The sequence below is a fragment of the Arvicola amphibius genome, chromosome 12, assembly GCF_903992535.2.
Source record: "Arvicola amphibius chromosome 12, mArvAmp1.2, whole genome shotgun sequence".
NCBI lineage: Eukaryota > Metazoa > Chordata > Mammalia > Rodentia > Cricetidae > Arvicola > Arvicola amphibius.
This window is the reverse complement of record NC_052058.2, coordinates 28,638,153-28,660,832: the sequence shown is the minus strand read 5'-3', so window position 1 is coordinate 28,660,832 and position 22,680 is coordinate 28,638,153. Positions and strand designations below refer to the sequence as shown.

The window sequence follows — 22,680 nt, the reverse complement described above, 5'->3', positions numbered from 1 at the left end:
ATCTTAACCAGTAACAGCCCAACAACAACAAAACAAAAGATAGTCATGACAGCCAGTGCTCACTTCTTAACCAGAGGACAATCTGTGAAGTGTTTTATATCCCTTGTCTCAATAAGGGGACAGGGAGGTCTTCACTATACAAATCCTGTGAGTGGAAAAGCTGAGATTCAGAGCCACAAACAACTGTCCATGTTTGTGGTTTTGAAACTAATGCTGCATTCCCAGAGTCTGTTATTTTTTTTTCTTAATTTTTGTTTTTAACCGCCAAGCTCTTACCTCATTTTTAAAGAAAATTAGATTGTATACATTTTGAGTCATGCCCAGGAAATGAGCACCTTGTCAGCTGTGAACAAAAGAGCAGAGCCTAAGGTAGTTGCCATGGTAGCTGGTGGCAGGATCAGAGAAAGCAATGGCCCGTTGCACAGTGTGGCCAGAGTTCCTGGGTAGTTCATATCTGATGGTTACCACTGATTTGCTTCTCCTTAATGCAAACATGGCTCATTTCCAGGTCTTTAGAAAGGCGAGGAAGGGGAAATGAAATGAAGAGAGCCTGAGGTGTTTTGAACTCAGTGTCTCATCAGTACTTCCAAATATATGGTTGGGTTTTGTTCATTGTCTGAGGTTTCTGTCCTGCCCAGTTCCCACAGTCGTTAAGTCCTAAAGAAATTACACAGAGGTCTACATTAGTTATAAACTGGTTGGCTCATTAGCTCAGGCTTCTTATTAACTCTTATAACTTATATTAGCCCATTAGTCTTGTCCATGCTAGCCACGAGGCCTCAGTAACCTTATTCAGCAAGGCAGTCACATCTTACTTCTTTCTGTGGCTGGATCATGACTACGGATTAGGACTTCCTTCTTCCCAGAATTCTCCTGTTCTCATCACTACTTCTTGACTGGTTGGTCCTGCCTATATGTCCCTGCCTGGCTATTGGCCAATCAAACGTTTTTATTAAAATAACAGTTGACAGGGTAACAAATCAATGTCCCACTGCAGTTTTGTTTTTTGTTCTTTTGTTTCTCGAGACAGGGTTTCTCTATAGCTTTGGAGCCTGTTTTAGAACTAGCTCTTGTAGACCAGGTTGGCCTTGAACTTAGAGATCTGCCTGTCTCTGCTTCTTCCATGCTGGGATTAAAGGCATTTGGCCACCACTGCCTGGCTCAAAATATGTGGTTGAGCAGAGAATTTCTGCAGCTGTTAACACAAATCAAAAGTTGGGTGTGTGTGTGTGTAGAGGATTGGGTGTGTGTGTGTGTGGTGTGTGTGTGTTTGTGTGAAAGTGGAAAAAAAAAAAGACATTCCCTGGAACGTTAACTCAGCAATGAATCTTTTATAAATACTACTTCTTCTCGGGGCAACTTTTTCTACTCCATGGTGAGGAAATAATTTTTAATAAGAAGTGTAAAAGCCATAGCAGGACATCTAAAAACTTCAAATGCTAACCGCCTGTGTTTTTGTTGATGTTGTTCCTTGGGTTTTTTGTTGTTGTTATTTTTACATGTATTTGCATTTTTGTGTATATGTGTGAGCGTATGTGTGCCCAGAGGACAACTCATAGGAGCCCGTTCTCCTGTGTGTAGAAATCAGAGGTTAACTCAGGAGAGTTGGCTCCTTCTTACCATAGGTCCTGCAGATCAGGCTCCGGCCTTCAGGCTTAGCAGGAAGTTTCTGGCTATGTCTTTGGCTTCTGAGACAGGATCACCGTGTGTAGTCTAGGCTGGTCTTGAATTCACATCAGACAGCTCTTGAACTTTCATCAATTCCCATCCCGCCTCAGACTCTGTGGTGCTAGGATCATAGGTGTGAGCCACCACACCCAGAGTTTTTTGTTTTGGGTTGGGGGTTTTTATTTGTTTTGATTCTGCCAATTGTCTTTGTGAGCATCTCCCAAACCATCAACTGTGTTATAATCTATTAACCTTTAATTTACTTGTTCATCCAGAATATAGGCCTTGTTGTTTAGTGGGTACAGTGCAAACCATGCACATGCAGAAAGAAAAGACTCCTTTGGTCCCTGTCTTCTTCATTGAATGCTGCAGAAGGAATGTCGTGGTAGACACACACAGTCTCTTCATTGGTTTCCAGAAGAGGGTGATGCAGCTGGGGCGACCGGCTGCACGGTACTTGCTGTGGGCAATGGCTGCCCAAGCATGTCAGCCCTAGGGCGCTGTTAAGAGGGAGGAGAGTAGCATAGGAGGCTCATTGCTTGAGTCTTCTGATGTGGTGTTTACCCAGTGTGGACTGACGGATGCATCAGGGAAATTGGCGTTCTTGCTGGAATGAAGGCAGTGGGGTTAACACATTCCAGGTTAGGCTGAAACTATTATTGCATGATAGTGTGATGTGATCCGGAAGATGGTGCAAAAACCTTTCCTGGCCTGCCAGAGCTCATTGAGAAGATTTTAACAAATAATTCCTAAACTATTTTCTTTTTCCTAATCATATTATTGCTTCAAATTCTTGAGGCCCCTAATAATTGGGCCACCTTGGAAATGCTTGTACTTAGCAACACAAAAGCCTAGGTTGTGAGTTTGATCCTTGCTTTCTGTGTATACCACTAAGTCTTCTAGAAAAGTCTCTTTAAATAATCCTAAAATAAATTCTGTTTTTAAAAAAAAATGAAAGGAGGTGAGGCTGGAGATGCGGCTCAGTGATTAAATGTGCTCGCTACTCTTCCAGAGGAAGGTTCCAGAACTCCCATAGGATAGCTCACGGTTGCATGTGTCCTGGGGTCTGAATCCCTCCTCTGGCTTCCAGAGGTCCCAACAGACAGTGTGATACATAGAGACCAGCAAATACACACACAGACAAAATAAAAATTTCTCACAAACCAATTTTTAAAAAATTAAAAGGGCTCTGGGGAGATGGTTCAGTAGGCATGGTGTAGCAGGGTGAGGATCTGTGTTTGAATTCCCAGATCTGTGTAAAGCCAGGCTCATGTGTCTGTGACCTCCAGTCCTACAGTGCTGGCAGGTGGAAAATGCGAGATTCCAGAAGCTCGCAGACCAGCCAGCCTGTAGTCCCAGAACAGCTGCAGCAGGCCGAGAGACCCTGTCTTAAGATGCACACCAACACCTAGGGCTGCCCTCTGGTCTCCACATGTGTGCTGTGCCACACGTGTGTCCCCTCCCAGACACACATCATCCACACAGAGAGACATATATGTCCCACACAGAATTTTAGAACCATGTATGTGGCACCTGAGGAACGATAGCCAAGCTTGTCTCTTGTCCTCCAAACACATATGAACACCAAAAAAATAGACATAAAATGAAATTAATTCATAGCTTCTGCCTTAACTGCCCTACTGAGTGCCTTGAAAGGGTTAGAGAAATTCTGAGACTGGGGTGTAGCTCAGGGGTAGAACTTCAAGCATGCATGGGGCCTGGGGTTGAGTCCTAAGCACTAACACTAGCACACACACACACACACACACACACACACACACACCACAAACCACAAACAAACAAAAACCCTGATCTATATGCTTCTACAATTACTGATCTTTTTTTTTTCTAGCTTAAGTTGCTAAACAAAGATGACGAATTTTGATAGGATCTTTAAAAGAGGAATGTAAAACTAAGAAAATGACATGTTTGTGTCTTGTCTGTCATTTTGAAGATTGCACTGGTTGGTTTCTTCTGCCCTTCCATGCTGACTGGGTCTGGAGACTGATTTGGTATCTGCTCATTCCTAACAATGACGATGACAACCCAGCCTTCCCTTCTGTTTCCTTCTCAGCTGCCCTGCCCTCAGCTCCTATGACAGCTACTGCAGCAATCAAGTTTGCTGGCTAAGCCCTCCTGGACCACAAGAAGCAAGACCACAGAGTCCAGGATTTCCTTCAGCGCTGCTTAGAATCCCCCTTCAGCCGCAAGCTAGATCTCTGGAATTTCCTTGATATTCCTAGGAGCCGTCTAGTGAAATACCCTCTGCTCCTTCGAGAAATCCTGAGGCACACAACCAAATGATAATCCAGATCAGCAGCACTTGGAAGAAAGCTGTGAGTTTGGCCCTGATTTACTTTCTCTCTTCCTGCGTTACTTTTCCATAATGGCTAGGTTTGGGTCAGTAGGGTACCGAACGCATGGGGCTCAGCAATCTTGGACTTTTATTTTTTCTTTTGGTTTTTCTTTCCTTAACCATTTCTAGTTCCTCATCCATAAAACAACATGTTTACATAAAGTAGCTTAAGATCCATTTGGTTCTAAAACTTCTCTTACCAATTGTGTGTATGTGTTTGTTTCTTTGTTTAACTGGCTTCAAACGTGTGGCCAGTCCTGGTCCTCCAGTCTCAGCCTCCCAAATGCTAGGATTATAGGTATGTGCTACCATACCCAGCTCAGGTTTTACACTGTTCTGGATAGCTTTTTATGCCAATCCAATCTAGTATTAGAATTCCAGACTGTGAGAACTAAGATCTTTCTGGAGATTTTAAATGAAAATTTTTTATTTAGTAAGAAAATGGGAGTTGGCTTCTAGCTAGACCAAAGGTCATTTGTGAAGGGTCACCTGTTTAAGATCTAGCTCCCGTCTGCACCCAAGTGCAGGAGGGTACCAGATCAAAGTTGCAACCACACCCTCATTCAGAAATGTTTACTGAGCATGGGCTGGGGTTAGTGTCTGTTGCTGTCAGCACTAGAGAGGCAGGAGGCTTCCAAGTTTGAGGGCATTCTGTGCTATATAGCAAGTTAAAAACCAGCTCTTCAGCTGGGGTGGTGGTGGCACACTCCCTTTAATCCCAGCACTCGGGAGGCAGAGGCAGGCAAATCTCTGTGAGTTTGAGGCCAGCCTGGTTTACAAGAGCTAGTTCCAGGACAGGCTCCAAAGCTACAGAGAAACCCTGTCTTGAAAACCAAAACAAAAACAAAAACAGCTCTTTGTGGGATTATGGGTATGCATCACTTAATGGGGTTTAACACCACCTCTCCCTGATCTGGTTTTTCACAACTTTGAACCTGGACTTCCTTTCCACTGGCTCCCCATTGCCTCCATGAAGACGGTCTTGACTTTGTGTTCAGCAGAGTAATATGTTCAGGACTATGCTGTAATAAAGTAGGTTTGAACTTTGCATCCCAACAACTTTGGTTAATCACATGACATGGAAAAGTCTTGAGTTGATTTGAGCTCCTGTCTGAAGCAGACCTTCATGAACCCTCTCTCAAAACCAAACAATACCCACCATCAAAAAGAGGGCTAGTAAGATGGCCATACAAGTCATACATGGTGACCTAGATTCAAACCCCAGAACCTAATTTGGAAGAAGAGACCCAACTCCAGAAAGTCGCCAAACCTCCACTTTGGGCACCATGACACACCACATGCCTACACAAAACACACATATACATGTAGCCGGAAGGTTTCTGTCCCACCTGGTCCTGTAGCCATTCAGTCCCAAAGAAACACACAGAGGCTTATATTAATTATAAACTATTTGGCTTGTTAGTTTAGGTTTATTATTACTAGCTTTTACAAACTTAAATTAACCCATAAGTCTTTTTTTTTTTTTTTGGTTTTTCGAGACAGGTTTCTCTGTAGCTTTGGAGCATGTCCAGGAACTTGATCTGTAGACCAGACTGGTTCCTCAACTTACAGAGTTCTGGCCTGTCTCTCTGCCTCCCGAGTGCTGGGATTAAAGGCGTGCACCACCATCATCCGGCTTAACCCATAATTCGTGTCTGTGTTTAGTCATGTGGCTTGGTACCATTTTCTCAGTGGAGCAGGCTCATCTTGCTTCTCTGCATCTGGCTGGTGACTGTGTCTCTGCCTTTCTTCTTTCCAGAATTCTCCTAGTCTGGTTGCTCCGCCTATACTTCCTGTCTGGTTACTAGCCAATCAGTATTTTATTAAACTAATATGAGTGACAAATATTTACAGTGTACAAGAGCATTATCCCACAGCATGCGCATGCACGCGCGCACACACACACACACACACACACACAGAGTTCTTTTAAATGGTAGGATGATGAAGACTTAAAAAAGCAACTCAACAGGCTCCTTTCTGACCTAGCACAATAATAGGAACATTTTGTCGGTATTTTGGGAATCAGAAGCCTGAAGCCTGCTGATTAAGCCAAGTCATCTCCCAGAGAAGAGTTTTAGTAGGTAGTAGCAACAATAGTACAATCGCTGATATTTATCAAGTACCCAGTAAATCGACTTTATATAATTGCCTTACAGACTGTTAGATCTCACTTAACACTCATTGCAACTTGTGAGACAGCTCCAAATCCTGTATCTGCTACTTTACAGGTCTTGTTCAGTGAGTAGAAAGTTAGTCATGTCTTTGAGCCCTTCTTGCCTGGGGAGCTGCAGAGAGCTGTCTTGTCTTGGAAGCTTGGCGAGGGGACCTCACTGTTCCAAAACTGGTCCAGGAGCCTCCACAGCAGAACAGGGAAGAGTGAGGACAGACTCCTGATTCATGAGGCACACAGTGTCTGGCAGGCTCATCATACAGAGACCAGGCCCTGTTCTTAGCCCAGAGAGTGGGATCATAGATGTAGGGGATGAGCCCCCTCTCACATTGTCTGTTCTAATTGCTGGGAAGAGCCATTGAGTTGCCTCCTCTCCATATCTCATCCTGGTGAGGGGATGGTCTGCAGGAATACCACCAGCAGGGAGCCCCAACCACTCTAACTACTTGTGTGAATCGTGAGCCTGTGCTCAATTTTACTGTGAAGATTTCTTCTTTTTAAAACACAGCATTTAAAACACACTGACCTCCTTTTAAGTGAGCTGGTTTGAATATAGAAACAAACAGCTAGGGGTGATTGCAACATGAGGGGATATGCTAGTTACTCATTTCCTTGCTCATAAAGTGTAACGCCTTCAAAAGCCGAGCTTGCACCTGATGGTCAGGGGGGGAGGCCGTGGGCATGAAGTGTGTGTAAACTCTCATTTGGAAGTGTCTGCAAGGCTTCTATCTGCCCATTTCCACAGTCGAGTCTGTATTCTCTCCTCTCCTGTTCACAACCCGTGTAGCATATCCCAGATGGAATTTCTTTAGCCCTGTACTGTTGGGCACATTATGGATGTGTTTGATAAACACAGAAATCCATAGTACCACACTTGACTTGACCACGCATTCCTGAATAATGTTCCCATCCATGCAAAGGGGAAAAATAGTCTAGTGGGTAAGTCTTTTCTACACCAATGGAGTTGACTCCGTTTACCCCGTGACTCAATCTAAAGATGGGGCTGGCTTTCCGTGCAGGCAGAAACTACTTTGTCATGACTAGGATTTCTTAATGTGTTTTTAGAAGGTGTTAGAACTGCCCCCTAGAAGAACTTCCTTATTTTATTGATTGAGACAAGGTTTCGTGTGGCAGAGTCTGGCTTTGAACTTCTGGCCCTCCAGCCTTTGCCTCCCAAGTACTGGGTGGGATTAGAAATATATACTACCAACGAGAAGTTCTTAAAACAGAACTTTGACTATCCAGGTATTTAATGATTTAAAATGTAAGGATTGTGCCAGGCAATGGTGGCACACACCTTTAATCTCAACACTCAGGAGGCTTAGACAGGCAGATCTCTGTGAGTTTGAGACCAGTTTGATCTACAAAGCGAGTTCCAGGACAGCCAGGGTTACACAGAGAAACCATCTTGAACCTCCCCACCCGCCTAAAAAAAATCTAAGGATTGTGGCAGCCAGAGAATGATTCTGCCAACCAATTCCCCCTAAAACAGCCTTGCTTTTGATGCAGCTGCAGTGGGCACTGCCATTCCTGGTTCATGTCAGGAGCTGCTAAGTGGATAGCATTGTCACACAAGTAACTAGATGGACAATTGTCACACAAGTAACTAGATGGACAGGGTGTTGGCTCCTTACAGTTGTGTTTCTCATTGTCTTCCTTTTCCAGAAAGTTTTTGCCTTCAGTTTGAACCCTAGCAAGATGTACAACAACACATGTAATTATAACACACAACCACCGTGACCATTCGTTTCTGTCAGTCTACTGAATATAACTAGAACTCTCGGAAATCATGCAGAATAAATCCCCCTCAAGACCCGGTGTAAAAAGGCCAGAGTCTCAGGGTACCGGGTTGATACAACACAAAACTCTGTGTTTTGTGGGTTGAAGCAGATTCAGAGTGTGGAGTCATGCTGCTGGCTGCATTGCTTTGCCTGTGAATATTTTGTCACATACCAGAGGAAGAAGATGTATGAAAGTGGTCGGAGCTGCTTGAGGAACCACTGTAGCATTTGAGTCTGTAACTCTTCGCATGACATGCCACCTGTTTGGTTCCTGAGTTAAATTAGGAAGTGAGCCTATTATATCTGTGGTGAGGACCACTCTAGCTCTCCTGGGCACTTGCAGGGAACTCAAGAATTGTCTCAGCTGTCCCAGTGCAGCTAGTAAATAGTTCAGTGATAAGAAGCCATGGCTATTACCGCTGAGGTCTTCATCAAAGGGATGCGTGGATTCCACCATCTGCTGAAAACTTAGAAAGGTTAAAGAGTTAAACCATTAAGCTACTGTTCAGATGCCTCCCCTTTGATTTGGATCCATTCAGTTCCATTCCATTTGGGTTGGTTTGGTTTGGTTTGCATTTGGTGGTGAGTGTTTGCTTGGTATTGATTTCTTGAAACAGGGTCTCATTATGGACTGGCCTAGGAACTTGCCTTGCAACCCAAGCTGGTCTCAAACATCCTCCTCATGGTCTTCCTGCTTCAGCATCCTGAATGTTAGGATTATAGGCACATGAAGCATCCAAGACTACTTTCTATCTCTGCCGCTCAGATAACGCTATACATCACTTTAGATTTGTTCATGTCTTGGGTAGGGCTCTGCTGCTGTGGTAAACACCATGACTAAAACCAACATGGGCAGAAAAGAGTTTATTTCACCTTACAGGTCATAAGTCCATAACTGGGGGAAGCCAGGGCAAGAATCTGGAGGCAAGGATGGGAGTAGAAACCTTGGAGGGGTGCTCCTTACTGGCTTACCCCCCATAACTTGCTCAGCCTGCTTTCTTACACAACTCCGGACCACCTGCCCAGGGGTGGCACCACCACAATGGACTGGGCCCACTCACATCAATCAGTAATCAAGAAAATGCCCCATAGGCTTGACTGCAGGCCAATCCGGCAAGGGCATTTCTCCATTGAGGTTCCTCTTCCCATATTAATCTAGCTTGTGTCAAGTTGACAAAACACTAGCCAACATAGTATATGATACAAATATATACATATATGCTTAAATTATAGACAAATCTGATAAGAGTATATTAACCTTAGCTGGATACTATGGCGCACAGTAAGCAGGTAGATCTTTGTGAGTTTGAGGCCAGCCTGGGCTACATAGTGAGTTCTAGTATAGCCTGGACTACATAGTGAGTTCTAAGACAGTCGGGGCTTCATAGTGTAAGACTCTACCCCCCCACACACACAAAGCTTTATTTTCCCCCTTCCCCATAGTGACCACATAAGTGGCTCTCCACACCAGATGCAGCAGTGTCTGCGTAGCCTCGAGCCTGGCTCTAAGCCTGTGGCTGTGGGTGGTTGGCTTACTGCTCCCATTTTCTACTTTTTCTTTGTTTCTATAGATAAACATCATTCAGGGTATCGTGGCAGAAATCAACACCAAGACCGGGGAATCGGAATGCCGTTATTACAAAGAGCGGCTTCTTTACTTGGAAGAAGGTCAGAAAGATTCCCTGATTGACAGCTCAAGGGTCCTGTGTTGTCATGGCGAACTGAAAAATAACCGGGGTGTGGTAAGTAGTTCCTCTCCCCAGGGCCTTACCCTGGTGCTTCCCCTACCCCTAGCTCCCCACCCCCACTCCAGCCTTTTTTCTCTGATTTTTTGTGGTGTTAGGTTTACCCAGTTACCGCCACTAGGCAAGCACTCTGCCATTGAATACATTTCTAACAGAGTCTCAATTAAGTTGTCCCAACTAGTTTCAGACTAGTGAGTCAAGCCATACTCCTGCCTCAGCCTCCCCAGCATCTGGGATTATAGGCATATACTATATATCCCACTTTGACTGCAGAAGAGAGTGAGCATGACCTAGTGGCACAGATCCATGATCCCAGATACTTGGGAAACCGAAACAGGAAAATCTAAAGTTCAGAGTCCATCAGGGCTGCAGAGAGAGTAAGGCCAGCCTGAGCCATTTAACAGTTTCCAGGTCAGCCTGAGTACATAGTGAAAACCTGTCTCCAAAAAAGTATTTACCTTAGAAGACGTTGATTAAACTTAATAATTTTAAGAGACAACCTTTCGGTTTATGTGAGCAAGTCTGGAATTACCCCTTGTTGGAGAGTAGGTTGCATAGCCTCTCATCAGGACTCCTATGGATTCAACCATACCATTTGTAACGGCGCCACCGAGATCCTCTGAAGCTACTGTATGTGGACCTGCATGTGTGTGAGAGAGTCACTGGCTGCCAGAAAGTGATTTCCAGGAAGCTGGAGAGGACTTGCATGGGGGACACTCAGTTCCTTGAAAGTTCTTTCTAGGAAGTCTTGAGAAATAGGAAGAAGCATTGCTCCCCAGGAGGCAGCCCAGTTTTCTTCTCAAACACCAGTGCCATGGCCTCTCTGATGGGATAGCAGAAAGATGAGCTCTACAGGCACCGGAGCTCTGAGAGTAAAGACAGCAGTCGGGGTGGGAGGTTTGTTGAGTTTGGCTCTCACCAGAGGTGTGAACATTATTATGAACAAAGTCCTGTGTCAGGAAATAATGGCACAGAAACAAGAGCAAAGGGAGTTGATTCTCAGTGAGGACTTATAAAAGACGGATATTTTAAAAACATTGCCCAGACAATCCCAGTTCAAACTGCCTGCCTCAGCTAGAAAAACTGGTGTAGAAACAAAAGTTCCTAGTCCAATGCCCCCCCACCCTTAAAGGGGATATCTTTAACACATTTCTACCTCCTGGGGGGTGGGGGGGGGACTGGGGAAGTGATCCTGGAGGGGCCATTAGCTTGTTTATTTTGTGCTTTGCTGTTTTAGGGTCTTTGAGCATTTAAAAACCGTTATTGTCTGTTTATGTTGAAACAGAGTCTTCCCCAGGTGGCCCAGGTTTAACTCAGGCTCAATGTATAGCCCAGGCTAGCCTTGCATTTGCAGTTCCCTCCACTTTCCCACTGGTAGAATTGCAGCTGTGTGCCCAGCCAATCTTCTAAGATCGACATCCCCACCACCCAAGGGCTGCTAGAGTTGTTTGCCTCTGCGGTGTATGGATTGTGTATGGTAGGAGACATGGCATGCCTTTTTTCCCCAGACAGTAAATCACTGGTGATGTAGAATGTGCTTCCCCTACTCAAATCAAGATTCTAATGTTGACTTCTTACCCGTCCCCCTGCTGGTGGCCTCTTTTAAGAGTGCTGGGTTGGCATCTCCACGTCCCCCCTAGAAATCCAGAGCCCAGTATCCAAGCTGCGTCATTCCACCTTTTAACTCCTGAACATTTCCAAACCATGAGAAGGGTCTGGTACTTGGGGTTGAACGCCACAGATGTGTGCCAGCACCACGCGGGAAGCTTACTTACTCTCATTGTGTAATTTGAGGCACGCCTTCATTTTCTAAGACTTTCTGCCCCAGCTCCACACCGGCAGCTTGCTTTCATGGGCAGTGCCTTCATGTTTGAGATCAGCCATCCACTCTGTAAGCACAAGCTCTCCAGAGAACCCAGGCGCGGATGAACTTACTGAGAACATACAGGTCCTCTTTCTCTGACTCCAGCAGTGCCCATGTCCCTCTCTGATGAGCAGAGTCCCAGCCAGAGTTGCTGATTAAAGTTGATGATCAGCCCAGTGGTTGAAGAAACATATGTTTTTATGGGTTTTGGAAGCTAGAGCTATTATTAGGCTTTGATGTACAGTCTCATCCTTTGTAGACTATTAACTTTTTTATTAAATTATATAATTTTACAAGGTAGACTATTAACTTGATCTCTTAGGATTGTATCGAAGCCAGGAGAGCGTTGATTCCGTTTCGTGACCCTGTCCATTCTGTCCCCTTATTTTTCTCTCAGTCGAGCCGGAGGCTGTCTGTGTATGGATAGGTTGTGAACTGTAATGTAAGTAGGGTTCTGGTTACAGTTAACTGTAGAAAGCCTTGCTCCAGTGGGTCCCGAAGGAGGAAGCTGTATTAAGGCAGTGGATATATGTATCTGGAAATGCTTCAAACCTGCCCACTTCTGCTTTCCTAGAAACAGATTTGAGCACACACTCATACTCCATTATGAACCCCGTTCCTAGAGACCTCTTGCACAGAGGCCCACAAATCCACCACTACTTACTAGACGTCTGTCGCTCAGGACAATCCTGTGGACTCTTTTCTTCCAGAAACTCCATGTTTTCCTGTTTCAAGAAGTGCTCGTGATCACTCGAGCTGTCACTCACAATGAACAACTCTGTTACCAGTTGTACCGGCAGCCCATCCCGGTGAAGGACCTCATGCTGGAAGACCTGCAGGACGGAGAAGTGCGGCTGGGGGGCTCCCTGCGTGGGGCCTTCAGCAACAATGAGAGAAGTATGTGTGGGTAGCAGACTGTGGAGACATAGTGGGCCATTTGATCGTAGAAATGGGGGAGGAATGGCTGGCTGGGAAAAGAGAACCGCCCCAGCCTTGAAGCCAAACTGTGCTCCAAGGCTGACTCTTGACTTACTGATGTGCAATCAAGTTCCACCTCTGTCTGTGAGCCTCAGTTTCCCATTTGTCTGCTTTTTCCTTCTGGGATTGCTTTGAGCATTAAGTAGCATCCAGTACCTGAGCCCGTCCATTGCAACTGCAGCTGGTGTCTCTTTTGTTCCCTGGCTCCTACTACTACATGAAAGTATGCTTAACACCGTACAGTCTCCGTGTGGTTGCTAGCTGCACAGTGTAAGGTGTTGTAGTTGTTCCGGTGTAGTTGCTGAAGAGGCCTAAGGAGAATCAACTAGAGCCCAGCTGCCATGGCCCAGCATGGGACTGAGTTTGAGGCCACGTGGGCTACGTAGTGAAAGCCTACCTCAGAAGAAAACAAAAGCAAAATGAATGGTGAGCTGGCTAGGTGTTCACCTGCAGCTCTACCCAGTGGGCATTTCTAACACAAGACTTTTTTTTGAAGTAAGTGTCATTTTTAATTGAAAAGCTACTAAATGTCTAGTTACAGCCCCTTGAAAAGCTAACAAATGTCAAGGTACAGCCCCGCTCCCAAACCAAAATGGGTAGTAAACTAAATCTCTAGGCAACATATTCAAAGCTGAGATTAAAAATTAAAGGGGGATGGATAAGACAAAACAAGTCCTTCGATCCAATTAAAAGAGCCCAGCTGTATACAAGCTTACCAGCAGCAAAGAGGCTGGAACACATCTTAACAAGCCCACTTGCAACATTGACTTCAAGGTCCCTTGTTCCAGTTTCCAGCTCATGAACAAAGATCATGTTTTATTAATTCTACTTCAGGATACTTCTCATTGTTTTATTTACAATGCCAACTTCCAAAGGCTCACTGAAGTTAACTGGACAAGGAACGAGGCAGAAATCACTTTACAGAAAGAGGGAAAGCCCCAAATGCCACTTTCCACAGAGTTTTATTCAGAATACTGAAAAGAAAAACCAAAGAAGGTCTGCTCATAGAAGAAACTCAGCCATAGGTCAGATCTGTACTGGAACTGATCGTGATCACTGCATGTACTGTACACATGCAGTGAGGACAAGACTGTGTTTGTCCACTGTTCTAACATTAACAATTATTTTTCAAATAAATCTTTTTGTTTGTTATTTATTTATTTATTTATTTATTTATTTATTTAATGTGCATTGGTGATTTGCCATGAGTGTCAGGTCCCCTGGAACTGGAATTACAGACAGTTGTGAGCTGCCATGTGGGTGCTGGGAATCGAACTCGGGACCTCTGGAAGAGCAGTTAGTGCTCTTAACTGCTGAGCCATCTCTCCAGCTCCTAACATTAACAGTTATAAACAGAGCAGTGCAACTAGCATGCGGAACAACCCTTCTAGTGTTACAGTGTCAGGCACAGCACTTCCCTTCTCTTCACACCGCTGTTCTCCTGGCGTACCTGGGCCTTGTCCTCTTCAGTGAAGTCCTTTTTGATATTGAAGGTTTTACGAATCTCCTCAGGAGTTTTCCTCTTAATCATATTGGCCACAGTTTTGCATGTGACATCAAGCAAATCTTTGATGTCTAAGTAGTTCACAGCCAGAATAAGTTCAAAAAGTGTCCCTTAGTCAGCTTTCAGGAATTCTTGGTCCCAAGCAGGAATATCTTCTGTCCGCTTTTCTTTGTTCTCATCATCCTCAGGAGGAGGAGGGTCGTCCTTGTGACGGGTGCACCACTGAGTGACCTTTTTTAGAATTGCTACATTAACATTTGGTAAAGGAACAGGATCATCATCTTCCTCATCATCCATTCCCAGATCTTCCAGCATGGTTTTGATAGTCACAGATTGTTTGGCAATTTCCACATCAACTTCAAATATCTCTCCATCAGAACTCTGCAGCTTTCTCGAAGGCATAGGGCTTGGTCTCAAGACCGTGGGCCCGAGGCTGCCAGCAGTCACAGAGGAGTATGAGGAGGACAATACAATAATACTCCTAATACAAGACTTTTTTTAAAAAAAGATTTATTTAATATATATACAGTATACTGTCTGCATATATGCCTGCGTGCCAGAAGAGGGTACCAGTTCTCATTATAGGTGGTTGTGAGCCATCATGTAGTTGCTGGGAACTGAACTCAGAACCTATGGAAGAACAGCCAGTGCTCTTAAACACCAAGCCATCTCTCCAGCCCCTCTAATGCAAGACTTAACTAAATAAAGGAAATGACCACAAGAAGCCATGATTTCAGCCTCTGTCAGACATTGTTATGTAGTAAGCACTGTTTTAGGTACTAGCGATACACCAAGGCATTACACTTTTGTTCCTATATAGTGTACAGTATATGATGATCAAATATTCCTAATGCTGGTTAGAAAACTAAAACCCTGGGCATAGTGACAGATGCCTAGGATCTTCATCCCAACACTTAGGAGGCAGAGGCAGGTGGATCTCTGTGAGTTTGCTGCTTGATTGGTCTACATGGTGAATTCTGGGCCAGCCAGAACTACATAGTGAGACCCTGCCTCCAAATAATAATAATAATAATAATAATAATAATAATAATAATAATAATAATAATAATAATGGAATAGAGTGAGGTCGACAGGCTATTTCTCTTGTTGTTTTTCTGAGAGGGTCTTTTTAAGTAAAAATGTGATCACATCACTTCTCCTCCTCAGTTTCCTCTCTCCAGCCCATCCCATGTCCTCTCCAATATTCTAATATTTCTAATATTTAGGCAGCTGTAATAGCCAATCCCTTGAGGAAAACTGAGCGAGGCCTATGCTACTCTAGTCAGCTGGGAGTAGCATCAGGGTAGAACTGAATCCTGCATCAGCAGGAGACATTCTGCAGTCAGCGGTGTCTGGCCTGGGACTGGGGCTTAGTGCTACTCTGTGTGGTTTGGTTAGCCTGGCGAATACCTACCCATTGACTCTCCTCTCATCCGTTCTTCATTTCTAGTTAAAAATTTCTTCAGAGTCAGTTTCAAAAATGGATCCCAAAGTCAGACCCACTCACTCCAAGCCAATGACACCTTCAACAAACAGCAGTGGCTCAACTGTATCCGGCAAGCCAAAGAAACGGTTCTGTCTGCTGCTGGGCAGGCTGGGTTGCTTGACTCTGAGGGACCCCTGGGCCCTGGCACCGACACCAGGGAGCCACAAGGAGAGACAAAACTGGAGCAGATGGACCAGTCGGACAGTGCATCGGACTGCAGCATGGACACCAGTGAGGTCAGCCTGGAATGTGAGCGGATGGAGCAGACAGACGTGTCCTGTGCAGACAGCAGGCCAGAGGAGAGCGGCTGACAGAGGGCTGCGTACCTGCTCGGGTACCTGCTCGGGATTCACATTCCACATGCGGACAGTCTGGAGAGGCACGCTGAAATACTTCTGTGCCCGTGCACGTGTGTCCCTTGTGTCTGTACCTTGCCCCTCGTACTGCAATTGCCAACTACTCTGTCAGCTGGAGTCCGCAGCCACCCTTCCCCTGCTGCTCTGTCTCATAAGTGTCTGAATGAGTGGAGAGGGATTGGACAAGTTACTCTGAGTCGTCCTACTGGGTTTTTCACGACAGAAAGGATCTCTAAACTACTGTTCTGTGTGGACTGCGTTGACAAGCCCTTTTGTTCCCATGCCTCTCTAGTGCTCTGTAACTCCTCGACTCAGTAGCCGAAGACCTGGAATTAGAGATAGAGCTTTTCAGAGTATTGAGACGGCATTCAAATAGAAACCAGGAAAGTCCAGCCCTTGAAGTGAACTCGGGTTCCATGTTATTCAGCCGGAAAGCATGAAAACATCTCTGGGGGTTTCTGGGGTTTGACTTTGTTTGAACGCTGTGGTTTCATCCAGTGCAAGTTGAATGTGATAGTCTATGAAGACCTGAAACAAGTTGGCTTCAGTAAGAGCCAAGACCAAAGCAGCTTCTGGACAGGCCTACAGTCCCAGCACTTGAAAACTGGGACAGGAAGACCTGGGGTTCAAGAACAGCCTTGGCTATATATCAAGTTCTAGGTCAGACTGAGTTCCATAGTGAAAACAAAATCAAACAGTTGAAAGTAGCTGCTAGTTCTGAATCTTCAGCTAAAATGGGAGTGGCCATGGGAGGTGTTTCTCAGGGCTAGTGACTTGACCAAAAAAGTCTAGCCTGCAACACCAGGAGCGATCCCGGGGCCAGGGAAGATCTGCCAAGGTTCTGAGTCCTGTCTGCATTATGTTCATCTGCCTCAGCCACTCCTGCTTCAGAGTGGCAATGATGTAACACAGAGATGGTGACCACACAAGCGACTCTGTTTACAAACGTGAGAGAAGGACTTGGGAATGAGAAATGTGTCACCATCCCCGAAGCTTCTTGTGGGAGCCACCAAAGTTGTTGTTAGTCTAGAGTGTCTTGGGATTTCCTGCTCTGCTTTTGGGCCCTGAGTTTGTGTCTTTAGTTGAGCTATAATCAGAATGGTGGTTAATCCCTCCTGAGGCCAATTTCATTAGCTCTGATTAACTAGGACCAGTTAGCTAGCCAAACTGGAAAGTTCTGTGTTCCAGCCTTGGTTTACAAAGCAAGGATGGATAAAAAGACCTTGAAAAGAAGTTCACAAAATACACAGAACAGCTCTTTGCAAGTGTAAATACTTAGGGGACCCCGCCAGCACTAGTAGTAGTAGGAATTCTAAATTATTGCCAAAAATGTTTCTTTCTGTTAATTTCTGCATCTAATCAAGTTTACAGACAAGAAAGCAACATACAAAATGATCCCTTTATCACGCCCATGTGCCACGTGCACCGAAAGAAACTGTAATGTGAGTTCCCAGAGGAAAAACAAGGTGTGTTACATTATTATATTTCAAAGCAAATGTTATGATCAGTTCTACCCTGTAAAGCATATCTCTGTATTTATAGATTTTTACCATGGTGAATTTTTTTTTATTACAAGTTTATTTAAAACCACTTTGTTTCTTAAGTAGCTGATTTAGCAAATGAACCTGCTGCAGATCGATGGAGAGAGGGTTGAGACAGGACTGGATCGGGAGGAAACCGAGCTGTTCGCTGGAGAGCCACTGGCGACTCTCTCTGTCAGGCTCAGCCTGCGGGAAGAGAGTGGATGAATGTTTTGGTGAAATGGAGACTTTTTGTATAATGGCCTTAAACTTTTCTGGAAGCATTTCAAATAAATTGCATTAAAAGTACTTTCTTCCCCTGTGTACAGAGTGTGCTCAACCACCATCAATCAAGGTTGTTCTCTTAAAGGGCAAGGGTTTCTTTCTGAAGTTTTGCTTGCGGTTTTCCAAGTACACACTTACCATAGAACACGGGCTTAAATAAATGGTGTGATCAGTTGACTAAAGCTGCTACAGAACATACATTTCTAAAGGCTGTTTTCTCAGGCATTCTGCTTTCATTCACTTAGTCACTTATGCATCTGTGTACTCTGTGTGTATGTGTGCACAAGCTAGCATAGGTGCTACCACACCTGAGCGGAGGTCTGAGGACAACCTGAAGTACTTAGTCCTCTCCATTCACTACGTGGGTTCTGAGGATGGCAGCAAGCACCTTTACCCATTTTAGTAACAGATTTCATCCATGCCATTTACAAAGCCAACTGGTCAGTCGCAATTGTCACAGAAGTGTTAAGTCTTACTGCTGATACAAGTGACTGTTGGTGAACAATTGTCACAGAAGTGTTAAGTCTCACTGCTGATACAAGTGACTCTTGGTGAACTTTTAAGATGACAGGCATAGTGGTGCACGCCTGCAATCCCAGCATTTGGGAAGCAGAGGCAGGAGGATTCCCAAAAGTTCCAGCCGGCCCTAATCTATATAGCATGTTCCAGCCCAGCTAGGACTACATAGTGAGACCATGTCTTGAAACAACAAGGAGAAGAAAGGGTAGAAGAAAGTTTCATTTTTAAACTTGTGCTGGGAGTTCAGTCTACTTGTTCGCTGAAATGGTTTTATTTCTCAGAAAGTAGCTTTTCATGAAAATGCTCAACAGGTTTAAGCTCCTAGTGACTGGTTCCAACAGTTCAACAAGACTAATGGTTAGTTTTGCCTTTATAATATGTTTCCACCATGGTCTCTAGCATACTGTTAATTCCTAGATTTGGTATAGTATTCGCATAAATGATAAATCCAAATTTTTTTTCCTCCAGGGAAAATAAAAACAACTCTGCCTGTAATTCCAGCACTCTAGAAGTCGAAGCAAGAGAATTATGACAACTGACGGCCACGCTGGGCTAGACAGTACCAGGTCAGTCAGCTGCACAGTTAGACAACCCAAAAGGGAGAAAAAAGTCCCTGTGTTATCTTTATCTTCCCTTTGCCCTGTCTGGGTCCTTCAGAGCCACCTCGGACGGTGTCTGTTTTGCATTCCTACAGTGGCGCTGGCTTGTTGCTCGTAGAGGCTGTATCTTTACTAGAGTGTTGGTTGCCTGTGCTGACATTTGGAAGAGTCAGTACAAATAACAGAAGGTTTACATGAGTTTCAATCTGCTCTGAAGATAGTACATTTCACACAACTAAATATAATCCTTAGAGTCAGGCACAATGAAAACAGCCAGAGCTGGCGATTTGGTGCTAACTTAGAATGTGGTTTCAGTTTCTGGGTTGTGGTCATTGCCGTCGACTGCTTCAGTTTCCATTCCCAGAAGTCTCTAGCAGCTAAGAATGCTAACTTCTCAAAACGACACTCTTGTTTCAGTAGACACTGCAGGGTGACAGGAAGCTGCAGCCCATCTTGGTGAGCAGCTTGTTCAACTTTACATCCTCTCCACATCTACTTTTTACCTCATTTCCACCAAAGCCTGAGCACCACCGGGAAGACCTGGTTTTAGAGAATGGTCATGTAGAATTGGAAGAGGGTCCCCAAGGCTATCTGTGGGAATCTTTTGTCCACATGATCGACGTATATCCCTCGAGTCTGTGAAGGCAGAAAGGTTTTTGTTTTATTTGTTTTTTTTTGTTTGTTTGTTTTGTTTTGTTTCATTTTTTGACACGGGGGTTTCTCTGTAGCTTTGAAGCCTGTCCTGCAACTAGCTCCTGTAGACTAGGCTTGCCTCGAACTCACAGATCCTCCAAAGACAGACAGTTTTAAACATATTACATTGCACCTCTTCAGGAATGTTTGATCTCCCAGTCAGCAACCTAGACAGCAGTTTATCAGTTAGCCAAGAGGAACTGGTGTCCTTGTTTCCTTGCTGTGATAAATACCATGACCAAAAGCAACTTGAGGAGGAAAGGGTTTGTTTCAACTTACAGTTCCAGATCACAGTCGGTCACTGAGGGACGTCAAGACAAGAACTGAAACAGAAACCGTGGGGGAATGCTGTGTACTGACGCACTACAGACTCATGGTCAGCTAGTTTATGTAGCTGAGACCTATCTGCCAAGGGGAATGGTGCCACCCATAGTGGACTGGGTCCTCCCACATCAACTGTCAATGAAGATAATCTAACATAGACTTGACTCCAGGCCAGTGTGATCAGAGCTGTTCAGCTAAGGTGCCCTCTTCCTGGGTGACTCTATATCATGTAAGGTTGCTGCATGAGCCCCTGTCAAACACACATGCACACACAGGAAAGCATGGGGAGAATTTTGGAGATACAGAATGTGAAGGGGGAAGGAAACACAAAAAGGTAATAGAGTGTTGATGTGGGATGCTCCTCTGTAGACTGTGAATATGTTTTATTACCATTGGTTAATAAAGAAGCTGCTTTGGCCTATGGCCAGTTTGGCGGAAAAACCAAACTGAATACAGGGAGAAAGAAGGCAGAGTGAGAGAGATACCAGCAGCTGCCAGAGAAGCAAGATGTGAGGTAACAAGCCGTGAGCCTCGTAGTAAAATACAAAATAATAGAAATTGCTGGGTAGTGGTGGCACACGCCTTTAATCCCAGCACTTGGAAAGCAGAGGCAGGTGGATCTCCGTGAGTTCGAGGCCAGCCTGGTCTACAAGAGCTAGCTCCAGGACAGGCTCTAAAGCTGCAGAGAAACCCTGTCTAAAAAAAAAAAAAAAAACAAAAAAAAAACAAATAATAATAATATAAATGGGTTAATTTAAAACTAAGTGCAAGTTAGTCATAAGCCTGAGCTAATGGGCCAAACAGTATGTAATTAATATTAAGCCTGTGAGTGGTTATTTTAAAAGCAGCTGCAGGGCCAGGCGGGTTGAGAAGCCTCCGATTACAGATGAACACATATTCCGCTCATGTATGAAATACAGTGGAGCTGGGGAGACAGCTCACTTAGTATAATGCCTGTCTTACAAGTGTGGGGACTTGATCTGGAGGATCCTTGGAGCCCATCTAATTAGTTCAGGCTAATGAGAGACTGTCTCAGGGAAGGTGGATAGTGTTCCTGGGGATGGCACCCAAGGTTGTCCTCTGGCCTCCACTTGCATGTACACACACACACACACACACACACACACATAGTTGGAGAAATGTCACAATGAGGGGACAGAGGAGTTGGCTCCCCAACTCTGATAGTGCTACCAGGGTCTGAATCCAGATATTTGTGATATAAAAACAGAAGAAACTGGGGAGAAAGGCAAGAGGGTCTGAACATGCCATTACTCTGTGTGCTAATTTAACTAAAAAACAATCTGTCAGGACAGCCAGGGACACAAAGAAACCCTGTCATGAAAAGCCAAAAATCCAAAAACAAACAAAAAACTCTGAATCCAAGCCAGGGGTGGTCACAAAAGCTTGTGATGGTGAAGCAGTAGGGGGTGCAGGAGGGAAACTGCTGTGAGCCAAGGCCAACCTGGGCTGCATGGCTAGTCCCAGGGAAGCCAAGGCGACTGGAGAGGTGGCTCAGTGGTTAAGAGCACTAGCTGATCTTTCCAGAACCCAAACTCAATTCCCAGTGCCCATGTGATGGCCAACAAATATCTCTAGCTGCAGTTCTACAGAATCTGATGCTCTTTTCTGGCCTTGCTGGGCACCAGGCACACAGCTGGTGCATAGACATACATGCAGCAAAGCATCTATATGGGGGAAAAATCTTTTTAAAATGTTTAAAAAAAAAAAAAAAAACCAAGAGCCTCTATCAAAAAGAAAAAAGAAGTCTGGGTTGGAGGGATGGCACAGCAGTTAAGAGCACCTGCTGTGTTTCCTGTGTGATCATGAGGGCTCAGATTCAGAGCCCAGCCCCACACAGGAAGCCAGGCACCCACAGATGCTTCTAACTCCAGCTCCAAGAGATTCAGTCCCCTCTGCTGTCCTCTGTGCACTCACAAGAGCGTGTGCTTGCACACATTTATGCATACACATAAATGAATCTTTTTAAAATTTTTCTTAATTTGGCCAGGCAATGGTGGTGCACTCATTTAGTCCCAACACTCGGGAGGCAGATGCAGGAGGATCTCTGTGAGTTTGAGGCCAGCCTGGTCTACAACCAGGACCACACAGAGAAACCCTGTCTCAAAAAACAAAACAAAAACAAAAAAACTACCTTAATCTATAAATCCATTCATGAGTCAGACCCCTTCCTCATCCCGTCAGCTTCCCAGACCTCGCCTCTGAACATGACTGCATGCAAACCAAACCTTTCATGGATGAGCTTGTGAAGCATGTGTAGAATCGAACACCACTGCGTGGAGAGAGACAACCCAGGGATGTCCCCGTAGACTCACAATAGTGACCAATCAGTGCACTGATGTGAACACACTCAGTGTTGAAGGAAAACTATGGAAAAGGATTAGAAAGAATCCATAGTTCTGGAATCATATCCATTCCCATAAGCCAACCTAGAAAACTATCATAGCCCAGGCACCTTGTGTGAGTTACTCAGAAGGTTCTCTGGTCCCAGCAGTGGAGGAATAATTAGCCCTAAACACTACTGCTATTCTGCTTAACAAATCTTAAAGATCAAACAGTTTCCAAGTTACTGCATTCCAAAGGAAAGTCTAAGAATATAAAAATTTAAAAAAAGTAGTCTCTCATTAAAATTCACAATGTCACCACGCAGTGGTGGCCTCACGCGTTTAATTCCAATACTCAGGAGGCAGAGGCAGGTGGACCTCTGTGAGTTCAAGGTGCGCTATTGACTGAAGGAGCAGAAGGAGCTCCTGCAGCACATGACATTGTTAAGGTGGTGAGAGTCGCAGGCACATACCAGAAAATGAGGGG

General features: G+C 44.7%; 1 protein-coding gene and 1 pseudogene across 1 annotated transcript in view; one reads left to right on the top strand and one right to left on the bottom strand.

Annotated features, from left to right (window-relative positions):
- The window catches only part of Arhgef3 (Rho guanine nucleotide exchange factor 3), a 297,984-nt gene extending 280,244 nt beyond the window's left edge, over positions 1-17,740 (top strand). The window contains 6 exon segments of the mRNA XM_038350075.1: positions 3,743-3,788; positions 3,790-3,963; positions 3,965-4,003; positions 9,550-9,720; positions 12,298-12,484; positions 15,520-17,740. Of these exon segments, the coding sequence (XP_038206003.1) occupies positions 3,743-3,788; positions 3,790-3,963; positions 3,965-4,003; positions 9,550-9,720; positions 12,298-12,484; positions 15,520-15,866 (964 nt within the window). The 3' untranslated portion in view covers positions 15,867-17,740.
- LOC119827649 lies at positions 13,959-14,471 on the bottom strand (annotated as a pseudogene).
- Positions 17,741-22,680: the final 4,940 nt, after the last annotated feature.